This window comes from Gopherus evgoodei, chromosome 4 (genome assembly GCF_007399415.2).
Source record: "Gopherus evgoodei ecotype Sinaloan lineage chromosome 4, rGopEvg1_v1.p, whole genome shotgun sequence".
In the NCBI taxonomy this organism is placed as follows: domain Eukaryota; kingdom Metazoa; phylum Chordata; order Testudines; family Testudinidae; genus Gopherus; species Gopherus evgoodei.
In genome coordinates, this window is record NC_044325.1 from 150,993,692 (window position 1) to 151,004,798 (window position 11,107).

General features: G+C 58.3%; 1 protein-coding gene across 4 annotated transcripts; it reads right to left on the reverse strand.

Annotated features, from left to right (window-relative positions):
* Positions 1-4,097: 4,097 nt before the first annotated feature.
* On the reverse strand, positions 4,098-7,947 carry LOC115651066 (NADH dehydrogenase [ubiquinone] iron-sulfur protein 8, mitochondrial-like). Of its 4 annotated transcripts, none has more exons than XM_030561924.1 (7): positions 7,843-7,947; positions 6,080-6,137; positions 5,888-5,950; positions 5,498-5,587; positions 5,030-5,202; positions 4,553-4,681; positions 4,098-4,306 (listed from the first exon to the last, which is right to left on the reverse strand). In XM_030561924.1, exons 2-7 carry the CDS (start codon positions 6,117-6,119, stop codon positions 4,175-4,177), a joined length of 627 nt encoding a protein of 208 aa, XP_030417784.1. In that variant the 5' UTR covers positions 6,120-6,137; positions 7,843-7,947; the 3' UTR covers positions 4,098-4,174. The 4 variants fall into 4 exon arrangements, with proteins under 4 accessions (XP_030417784.1, XP_030417785.1, XP_030417782.1 ...); XM_030561925.1 differs by lacking the exon at positions 7,843-7,947 and adding an exon at positions 7,613-7,677; XM_030561922.1 differs by lacking the exon at positions 7,843-7,947 and adding an exon at positions 6,505-6,651.
* Between the last annotated feature and the right edge of the window lie 3,160 nt (positions 7,948-11,107).

Below are 11,107 nucleotides of genomic sequence, written 5' to 3' on the forward strand. Positions count from 1 at the left end.
ATAGCACGTATGGAAATAGCTGCTTCAACCTGACCGCTGACGGCCAATTTCCCCAGGGCACTTAGTATCACCAGCAGCAGATGCCAGATCCCATGATCCTAGTCAAGGGACCTGCATCGCTGCTTCCATGACTGGGGCCCTCTCTTCCCTGCCTCATCTGCTTGCTCCAGTGGGTATTTCTAGGGCTTTTTCTAGCTGCAGGGTGGCCCCAGCTGGCCTTCCCCTTGAGAAATGTGCCACTACCAATCTCTCCTGTGTCCCCAGCCTGTCTGTGAGGCCCTGACATCCATCCCCCTGCCTCATTTCTCCTGGCAGGCCAGAGAAAGCACCCCACCCTGAGCCATCGCACCAGTCATATGCAGGGCAGTGAGATCCCAGCACCCAGCCCTGTTGAGGTGGCTCCCCGGACATCTCTACCCACCGCTCTGCTTGGCCAGAAGCCCCTTCTCTCTTGGTGCAAATAGCACTGCCACAGCCCTAGGCCTCACCCTGTGTTGTGAGCACAGGACCCGCCACACCCAGCTACTGCAGCCCCACTCCCTAATTCTATGTCGGCCCTAGAGCAGCTGGGGTCCCTTGGGGGAGAAGGCCTTGGGCAGGCAGAGTGATTGGCCAGGCAGCACCCAAAGAGGGGAAATGCTGAGCTTTGCAACCCTGCTTCTGGACAGGAAACAAGCTGGATCTGGGCTCCCGCCCAAGGGGCCATCAGACAGCACAGAGGGGCCTCCCAGCAAAGGAGGGGAGCTGGGAGGAGGAGCTCGCTGGGGACGTTGGGCTCATGGGATCTGGACTCTGCTGGGGGAATTGTTGGGGAAGAAAGGGGGAGACGGCGTTTCAGACTGTTCTCGAGGGCAGATAGAGCCTCACATGGCACCGAGCTCCCCTCCCCCTTTCCACAGCACAAATCGCAGCTGCTGAACCCCCCCTACACACACAGAAACATCTGCTCCACCACATTCCTGGGCAGGGATCGAAGCTGGGACTCCAGGCTCTAACCACAGTAGCCTTTACTGCCTAGGCTTGGGGACCCCTGGAGCAGGCTCAACAGCCTCTCCCGTGGGGCCCAACCCATGGTCAGGGGTCAGAGCTCCCCACAGGGCCTGACACATTCCCAGGTGGCAGGGCCCCCTTGCAGTGAGGGAAAGCACCAGTGAAGCCGTGCTCGGAAATGGCTGCTGTATTAATGCACACTTCCTGCTGGTGGTTGGAGTAGCTGCCCAGAGTACAGGGAACACTGCCCCACAGGGATGGGGGCCAGCAGGAGGTTCAGAGCCATCTCAAGGAGGCTACAACATCTGCACTGCTCCAGTACCCCCTTCCCCTCCAGCCAACTTAGGCCTGCCGGGACACTGCATTTGAGACAAGCATCCCAGCATCTTTGCATGATGAGGGTACTAGGGCAGCTACAGGGTTGGATCGTGGCCCAGGTGGTGACACTCTGTTCCTCAGGGGAACACCCGACACCCCCACATTCATCATTATACAATGATTATGTGGCATCCAGTGCAAAGTGTGTCATGTTGGGTGTCTTCGGAAGGCTCATAATGCACTGAACATGGTTGTTATAGTAATTGTTACAGTAATGTTATAGGTTATAATTTCATGTATATAGTTATGAGGCTAAAAATGTATCCTCATGGCTTAAACCACGCCCAGGCAAAAACTCTCCAAGGACAGAGAAGCACTTCACACCTCATCAGGGCATATGGGACAAACCCAGCCCAACTTCACAGGAACAATGGACACTGGCCTAGGCAGCAACAAAAGAATCTGTAAGAGCCTTGCGTCACCCCCCTTCCTTTGGGCAGTTTGGGACAGCGGTGAGGTAATGCTCACCTGACTCCAAAGTAGGGGAGACAAAGCCAAGAGGAAAGAAAGGACATGATAAAAGGGAGACATTTGCCATGCTCTCTCTCTTCCACCTACATCTACAAACACCACCACCACCACCAAGTGACTGAAACGCTGATCAAAGGGGAGAGCCTGGCTGAAAAGCAACCAGCTAGCCTGGGGTGAGAAGTTTTTAAGGACATTGAAAGTGTTAAGAGCAGCTTAGAATGCATTTTGCTTTTATTTCATTTGCCCACATCTGACTTGTTATGCTTTGACTCGGTGCTGCTTTGACCCGGCTGACCTCAACTGTGATGCTGGCAGACCAGGTGCCACCTCATGCCAAGGCCCCTAGGCCGCAGCCAATCCCTGACAAATAAAGAGCCAAGGGGCCTAGAGAGCCACTCGGGCTCACCGGTATATTGTACTGTTAAAATAGGTATTAGAGTTACAAAAGTGTTTAGACAGTATAAAGTACTTGTAGCTTGCTGCATCCCGTAATCTCACTTATACCTGTATCCCACGTTGTAATATTTAAGTGTTAAAGCAGCAAAGAATCCTGTGGCACCTTATAGACTAACAGACGTTTTGGAGCATGAGCTTTCGTGGGTGAATACCCATTTCCTCAGATGCACGGCTACCCTCTGATACTATTTAAGTGTTGGCTCTGTAACTGGAAATCACTGCCCAAGCGAGCAGCACTACCAACTGCAAGGTTCTAGTTTGCCACAGCTGTTATCTCTGGCCCAACAAAAGAAGGCCCAGAGCCAGGACAGGAATCCTTGTGGAACATCAGAAGACAAAAGGCTTTGTGAATGGCTTTCCCCCACTCTCCATGAAAAATTGACTGCAACTCAATTTCTCCCACCGGCTGAATTTGGAACTGGAAGCAGGGCCGGGGGAAGGAATAAAAGGCCCTCGACAACAAGAAACTGTTTCATGCTGCTCGGAGTCTGAAGGGCAAAGACTGCCAAGCATAAGTGAAAGACCCCCCATGCTTGGCCTAGGTTAGCCCTAAACGACAGAGAGAGCTTGCTTATTAGAGAAGCTTCTATTACCTTTTGAAACTTAAGGCTGTAACACCTCTGGGTGTATGTTTACCTCCTTTCACTATTTCCTTTGCCTAGTTAATAAATCTTTAGATAGTTTTTCAGTAGGGCTGACTACAAGCCTTGTCTTTGGTGTGAGATCTAAGGTGCAGTTGTCCTGATCGTCAGACTGGAAGAAACCTGAATATTGTTGTGATCTTTGGTGTAAGGGACCATCTATCACCCAGGCAACCTTACCTAGGTGGCAAGATAGACATTCCCCTTTGCTATGCTGCTCTGAGACTCCCTGGCTAGACTGTTATAATGCCTGAGACATTCACACTTGACAGGTGAAATCTAAATCCAGAACCCCCAGCTAGTTTGGGGTTTGCACCCTGCCTCTTAACAGCCTGCCCTGAGGTTGGTACTCATGCTGCTCAGCCACTGCAGGACACCTTGACACCCCAGGCTCCTGGGGGCCACTCATGAGCCAAGACAGACACTGTCAAAGGGGACTAGACCTCATCTCTTCTGGACTGCAAGAGCTATCTCAGGGGAGTATATGTCTGGTCACCACTCACCCAAGTGCAGGAGTCAGCAGGGCTGTGGGGAACTGCCCCTGAGTCCAGCTCAGCGAGGACAAGAGATAGTAGCAGCACAAGACAGAACCAGGGCCAAAAGGAGGCAGGGACACACCGCTGCCTGGCTCAGTGGTTGGCAGAGTTCCCCCATCCTGCCTAAGCCTCTTTCTCATGCACCAGGGCAGGGAGGGGCAGTACTGGAACAGCAGGGCTGGGCACCAACCCTGACTCTGTCATTGGCTCCTCTCCCTGGAGCCGGGGGTGGGTGGATGTCCTCCCCCACCAAACAGTAGTCTAACTGGCGTGAAGGTCCAGCCGCTCTTCCCCCCTGAGCAGTGTTACCCACAGTTCTCGCCGGCACCGGGAATGAGCAAAAGCCAGTTACAGACCCAATGTGTCATGTAGCATTGGGACAGCAGCAGGGGTCACGTGTCCCTGCATGCCAGTTCCTTAAGCAGAGTCCCCTCCCCTGCTCAGGGCCTCAGTTTTCCCACCCCCCATACAAACATACAGGAGTGAGAGCCCCTGCGCGAGGGGTTACTAGACGAGAGAGGCTCTAAGAGCCTGGGTCACATGCCCCCTACTCACCCACTCCCTCCCTCCCCCCTGCACCCCACACCCTGAAGCCCCATTCTCCCCCAAGGCAGGCGCAGAGGAGCTGTGGACCTGGGTGTAGGCCCTTTATTGCAGAGGGGGGTCTAGGAAGCAGGCTGGGCAGTGTGAGGGGCCCAGCCGTCACCGGTACAGGTAGTCAGCTTCGATGTTGGCCGCGATCTCGGCCTCCCACTTGTCACCGTTGTTGAGCAGTTTCTCCTTGTTGTACAGCAGCTCCTCGTGCGTCTCGGTGGAGAACTCAAAGTTGGGGCCCTGCAGAGACCAGGAGAGCAGACAGTTGCCACCAGGGCCAACCTGCCAGCAGGGCCTCACCTCCAAGACAGAGACTCATGGACGGGTCTCTGCACTGCGCCCTTGCCCAGTGCAGAGACCCACCAGGACCTCCCCACTGCCATACAGAGACCTTCAGAGGCCAAGGTGTATGAAGGCAGGTCTGGGGAGAGATTGCATGCTTGGCTCCCCCGGACACCAGCCCCACACACAGCCAGTCGCATTCACCTCCACGATGGCATCCACAGGGCAGGCCTCCTGGCAGAACCCGCAGTAAATGCACTTAGTCATGTCGATGTCATAGCGGGTGGTTCGGCGGCTGCCATCAGCACGTGGCTCGGCCTCAATAGTGATCGCCTGGCAGGGGAGGGGAAAACACGGTCATTCAGCTGTGTCAGCACCCGTGCCCACCAGCACCTCTCCCTCCTAGCGCCAATGCAGCTCTCACAGCCCCAAACACAGGGCACCCAGCTGGGAGGGAGCCTTTTGAGGCATGGGTGTCCAAGCTGGGCAACAGGCACCCACAGGGGACCAAACCAAGGCCCTCTGGGGACAAGATCCTAGCGAACAGAGACCAAGGGACCTCACCACACAAGAGTTGCTTACCTGGGATGCACCATGCCAGAGATAAGCATCAGAGAGGGGCTCTGGGGCTGGGTGGTGCAACCCCACATGGGCAACCCCTGGGGCAAGGGGGAGGCTCACCTGAGCAGGGCACACAGCCTCACAGAGCTTGCAGGCGATGCACCGCTCCTCTCCAGACGGATAGCGGCGCAGGGCATGCTCCCCCCGGAAACGCGGGCTCAGGGGGCCCTTCTCAAAGGGGTAGTTGATGGTGGCAGGTTCCCGGAAGAGGTAACTCAGGGTCATACCCAGACCTAGAGGAGGAGCCAGGGAAGGTTAGAATCCAGTGAGGAACAGCAAAGACACTAAGCATCACTCAGACCCTACACCATCTCCATGTGGGGACCCCCTCCCCCCACTGCAATCTCACTGGCACAGGGAAGCATCCATGCCTATCAGACCCTCACAGACCACCTTTGTAACTCTTCACAGTCTGCTTTGTAACTGTTCACAGATCACCTTCCCCCCATTCTCAATCCAGGTCCCACCACAACCATCCCATTCCAGGTCCTGCCATCACAGCCCAACCTGACAGAACCCGGGGCTCACCTCGAATGAGCTCTGTCCACAAGAGGGTTTGAGCAGCCCGGTCCGTGATGGATTTCATGTCCGATTTCTCCTCCTGTACATTCACATATTCTGTAGGGCAGACATAAACCATCACCGCCCTACACAGACCAACATGAAGGAGCTGGGACAGGCACCCATCCTCTGGATACAGTGCCCGACAGCACCTGAAAGGGACTCTATGGGAACTTGGGGGCTGGAAGAGATTTAACTTGGATTGTGCACACCTTGGTGGAAGGGACTCTGGGTGCAGCCCCCTGGGGGGGGCAGGAGAACCAGACTAGACTCCATGCCCTCCAGAATGGGTTCTGGATGCTGTGCCCCCAAGGAGAGCTCTGGGGCAGCCTTGGGGAGGCCAGAGGCAGTACTTACTGTAGGACTTTCTCGAGGCTGTAACACTGAGCAGCCGCGTGAGACTCAGGCAGGGTGGTGTCCCTGGGGAATCAAGGAGAAAAGGTTAGAGAATGCTTCCAGCTCTATGGGACAGCAGAGGGAAAGAAGACTCAGCCGACAGCCCTACAGTGTGGGGGAGCTGGTGGGTCTCCCTGCCACTGCAGTCCTTACCTGTGCAGGAAGCTCGGCATATCATCCGCAGCGCCGCCATGCTGAGCCCAGGGCAATCCTGCAGCACAAAGGAGAAGACAGTGTCAACTCATACACTCAGCCTGGCACCTACCCAGTACAGGCCAGCCCCACCCGCCAGCCCCTGAACCCAGCACAGCACACCCTGCAGATAGGACTTGGGGATGGCAGTACAGGGCACTTTTCCATAGGGGTCCTGCAGCTCCCCTCTCCAGGGATGGGACCCAGGTGTTCGGGGGCCGTAGTGCAGGGCACTTTCCCACGGAGATCCTGCAGCTCCCCTCTCCAGGGATGGGACCCAGGCGTCCGAGGGCCATAGTACAGGGCACTTTCCCATGGGGGTCCTGCAGCTCCCCTCTCCAGCGATGGGACCCAGGCGTCCAGGGGCCATAGTACAGAGCACTTTCCCACGGGGGTCCTGCAGCTCCCCTCTCCAGGGATGGGACCCAGGCGTCCAAGGGCCATAGTACAGGGCACTTTCCCACAGGGGTCCTGCAGCTCCCCTCTCCAGCGATGGGACCCAGACGTCCAGGGGCCATAGTACAGGGCACTTTCCCACGGGGGTCCTGCAGCTCCCCTCTCCAGGGACGGGACCCAGGCGCCTGAGGGCCATAGTACAGGGCACTTTCCCATGGGTGTCCTGCAGCTCCCCTCTCCAGGGATGGGACCCAGGCGTCCGGGGGCCATAGTACAGGGCACTTTCCCACGGGGGTCCTGCAGCTCCCCTCTCCAGGGACGGGACCCAGGCGTCCAAGGGCCATAGTACAGGGCACTTTCCCACGGGGGTACTGCAGCTCCCCTCTGCAGGGACGGGACCCAGGCGTCCGAGGGCCATAGTACAGGGCACTTTCCCACGGGGGTCCTGCAGCTCCCCTCTCCAGGGATGGGACTCAGGCGTCCGGGGGCCATAGTACAGGGCACTTTCCAACGGGGGTCCTGCAGCTCCCCTCTCCAGGGATGGGACCCAGGCGTCCGAGGGCCATAGTACAGGGCACTTTCCCACGGGGGTCCTGCAGCTCCCCTCTGCAGGGACGGGACCCAGGCATCCGAGGGCCATAGTACAGGGCACTTTCCCACGGGGGTCCTGCAGCTCCCCTCTCCAGGGACGGGACCCAGGCGTCCGAGGGCCATAGTACAGGGCACTTTCCCACGGGGGTCCTGCAGCTCCCCTCTCCAGGGACGGGACCCAGGCGTCCGAGGGCCATAGTACAGGGCACTTTCCCACGGGGGTCCTGCAGCTCCCCTCTCCAGGGATGGGACCCAGGCGTCCGAGGGCCATAGTACAGGGCACTTTCCCACGGGGGTCCTGCAGCTCCCCTCTGCAGGGACGGGACCCAGGCATCCGAGGGCCATAGTACAGGGCACTTTCCCACGGGGGTCCTGCAGCTCCCCTCTCCAGGGACGGGACCCAGGCGTCCGAGGGCCATAGTACAGGGCACTTTCCCACGGGGGTCCTGCACTCCCCTGCTCCGGGACAGGGACCCAGGCATCCGGGACAGGGAGGGGCCGAGTGACCTAGGGGTCTGGCAGGCAGCCCCGAGCCAAGGGGACCCAGGCGTCCTGCCCCGCCCAGCAGGAGCAGAGGCCGAGCCCCGCTCAGCTGCCGTGCGCATGCGCAGCCGCCTGCTCCTGAAGGTCCCGGTGACCCGAGCGAGGCCGGGAGGACCGACCCCGGGGGGAGGCTGCCGGGCATGGGCCGGGGGTGGGGCCGCGCGGCCTGCGCGGGGCCGGGGAACCGAACTCACCCCCGCGGGGACAGCACTGGGGTCCCCTACGCCGCTCCGCGCCGAGTCCGCAGCGAGCGGGCCAGGCCTGCGCCGGCGAGCGCTAGGGCCAATCAGCGTCCAGCTCGTGTCTCATTGGCTACGGGGCCGGGCGGGAGGCGGGGCGGGAATTCTGAAGCCGCAGCGCGGATGTGACGTAGGCTAAATTGGGTTAAATGATTGGCGGAGAGATGGGATTTAGGGCGGGATCAATAGTGGCGACCTCGGTTGATTGGTGATTGTGAAAGGTGTGGGGCGGTGTCACCTCCGGACGGCCCTTCGAATTGGTGGAGGGGAAAGGGGCGGGATCATGTCCAGAACGGCCAAACGGATTGGCGGAGTGGTATGGGGGCGGATTTAAACACATAACGGACACGCGGATTGGCGGAGAGCCGCGGGGCGGGGTCTTTCAGGGCACGTGTGGACGGAACGTGGGGACTGAGGCGGCCCGGGCCTGGTGGGGTGGGTGATGTTAATCCGGAGTAGTAGGACCCTGTGTGGATGCGCCTACCTGGTCTTACTTCGGTTTAATACCGGTTTGGGAGGGTGAATCTGTGGGACCCGCCTTTTTGCTGATCCAGTTTAACTGTGCACCTGCAGTTAATCCGGATTAGTCTTTCTGTGTGGACAAGACTTGCCTCCCATGTGCCTTGGTTCCCCACCTGCAACATGGGGGTGGGATCCACAAGGCTACTGCACAGGAGACTGTGGGGTGGTTGGAGAACAGGGGCCCAGGCAGTACTGCAAGTGAGAGGGACTATGGAAAGAGGGGGAGACACCATTGTGGGGGGAAGAGATTGTTGCTGAGGTTGGGCGAATCCATTAAACCCCCAGTGGCAACAGCGGCTGCCCCGCGTGATTGGTATAATCAGTTTGAAGCCAGAGGGACCTTTCCTTGTGGATGTGGGACTCAACCATGACAATGGGTGTATTGGGGGTTGTGCCCTTGTCCAGGCTGGCAAGTCCATTAGAGCCACGTTTGCTTCCTGTTGCTTTAACAACACGAATGGAGCTTGCACGTGTTGTGACAGCATCCCCCTTTGGGTGCCTGGCTTCCTGGGAGCCCTTTGCAGCCCTCTGAAGTGTGACTTCCAGAGGGGCTGTTCCTGGGAGTGTCCACACCAACCCACTGGCTTTAGCGGGAGATGGAGGTTCTCAGCAGCCCTTGAATCAGGCCTGGCCTGAATCTGAGGACTTTTTGAGGCACTAATGCAATGAGCCCTTGGCTCAGCGAGAACCTACACATTCTAGCTCCTGTGGAACAATCAGTGCTCCCATGGCTGTTCCCCAGTGCCGGGCCGATGAAGGGGGGAAAAGCTGTTACAAATTACCAGGGTCTGGGGGTCTGGAAGGGGGCCCGCCTTCCCTGGCTTTGTCAGCCCTGTTTAGCTGGTCTGCCCTTGCTGGGGGCTCGAAAACATTTTTTCACTGGGGCCTGAACCCGCTCTCGGCGGCCCTGCCCCAGTGCTCTGAGATTTTTTTGCAGGTGTCCGCAAACTGCTGTACATCGCAGCTGTGCAAGGGAGAGGTGCCCCAGGCGACGCTTTGCTGTGTGTGGATGGGAGGAATAAACGCCAGGGAAGCAGGGCTGCTGGCCCCCTGGCTGGGTATGGTAGGTGAGTCAGGCACCTGGAGTGAGTGGAGGGTGTATGGGCTCTGTGCTGTGGCTAGAGGACGTGCTCAGCACAGTGTGAGCGGCTAGTGCCACGCACCACAGTCATTCGGCAGGGTTCAGATGGCACCATTTCTCCTCTGGGCCAGCCTCGCCCCTGACACTGCTGCAGAAAGCCATAGGGCAGCGCTTACCTGGCCCCCTCCTGGCTAGAGGTGAGCTGCTGGCCTGGGTGAGACTTGCATTAGAGGAGGGAGGCTGAGCAGGTGTGTGAATATTCAGGGCTGCCAGGAAGACCAGGGTTCAATTTCCTGCTCTGGTACAGAAGCCCTCAGTGCCCTTAGGCATGTCCCTTAGCCTCCGTGCCCCAGCTCTCAGCTGTGCAACAGGGCTCACAACCCATCCCTGCTGCATTGAGGGTGAAAGGATAAACACACAAAGGAGTGTGAGGTGTCCAGATACTGTGGTGATGGGCTGGATAAGGACCTGAGATAGGTAGTGCAGCTGTTTACCTCAGTGTAAATCTCCTGTGACTCAAATTGTGTCCTCAAGGACCAGCCCTGGGCCAGGGGACGTGCCCAGGACAGGGAGGGGAGCTGGCGGCCACATGGCGGTGTATCCCAGCTGATCTTCGGCCTGCCCCAGGAGGAGCCAGATGGGGAGGTCGGGGTCTGTTGCCCTGGGACTCCTGCCTTCTCTTTGGCCCTCATGTGCCCTGTTGCTGCTCACGCCCCCTTGGGAGCCCCCTGGGAGGGAGTAGCACCCCCTCATCCTTGGGGAATCTTTTGGGTGAATGAGCTCATCCCTTCCCAGGGGCCTGTGCAGTCCAGGAGCCATCCCAGGTCGCCAGAGGGTAGCAAGTATCCCATCCTTGGCAGGCAGCGGCTGCAGTCCCTAGAGGGTGCTTGGGGCACTAGGAGAGGTGTGCTGGGATAGCTATCCTGATAGGAATATTGTGACAATACCACTGTAGCCAGGTGCGCAACCCCCAGGGGAAAGTCTGTTTGCCAGTTCCCTGAGCAAAATAATCTATAGTGGCAAAAGGATTTGGATTTGGATGGTTTTGTTGGTCTAGCTGGGTGTGCACCAGGGCTCTGGCCGGTGTAGAAATGGGAAGAAATCACCTCCATAACCTGCATTGCTAGGCTAGTGTACGTTTCTAGGGTCACTCTGGCCTAAAACAGCTTTGGCCAGCTCCAGGTGTCTGGGATCGTGGGCAGGTGGGTGGCTGTGTGATGGCCCCATGTGGTGCTGCCAGCCTGGTGAATATCAGGGCACAGGCACTTGCTGCTAACGGGAGTGGCCCATGTTCCCAGCCTGGGCACCCACCTCTCCATGCTCGGACCTCTCCAGGAAGGGGCTCTTTGCTGTGTTCCCCACACTGACCCCCCTGCTGCAGCTCTCTGTCCCCCTCTGATGGCTGCACCGGGTCACAGAGTTAGGGCTCTGCTCCTGTGCTCTCCAACCAGAGGTGCTGGCACTTGGGCAGTGGTGCCTCCTGAAGGCTCTGTGCCACCCCCAAACTGCCTCCCTTTGAATGAGGCTCTGCTGATTCCTGTCAGTGGCCTTCTTCCCCACCTGCTGCAGTGCCCCTGAGCCTAGATAGCCCCTACTCCTGATCGATGATGGAGTGAC

Coding starts and splice junctions, on each gene's coding strand:
- LOC115651066 (XM_030561922.1), bottom strand. CDS start 6,636: ATGGCCCCTGGACGTCTGGGTCCCATCGCTGGAGAGGGGAGCTGCAGG. Junction 5,588..5,887: donor AGCCTCGAGAAAGTCCTACA/GTAAGTACTGCC, acceptor TCTGCCCTACAG/AATATGTGAATGTACAGGAG. Junction 4,307..4,552: donor CTGTGGATGCCATCGTGGAG/GTGAATGCGACT, acceptor TGGTCTCTGCAG/GGCCCCAACTTTGAGTTCTC.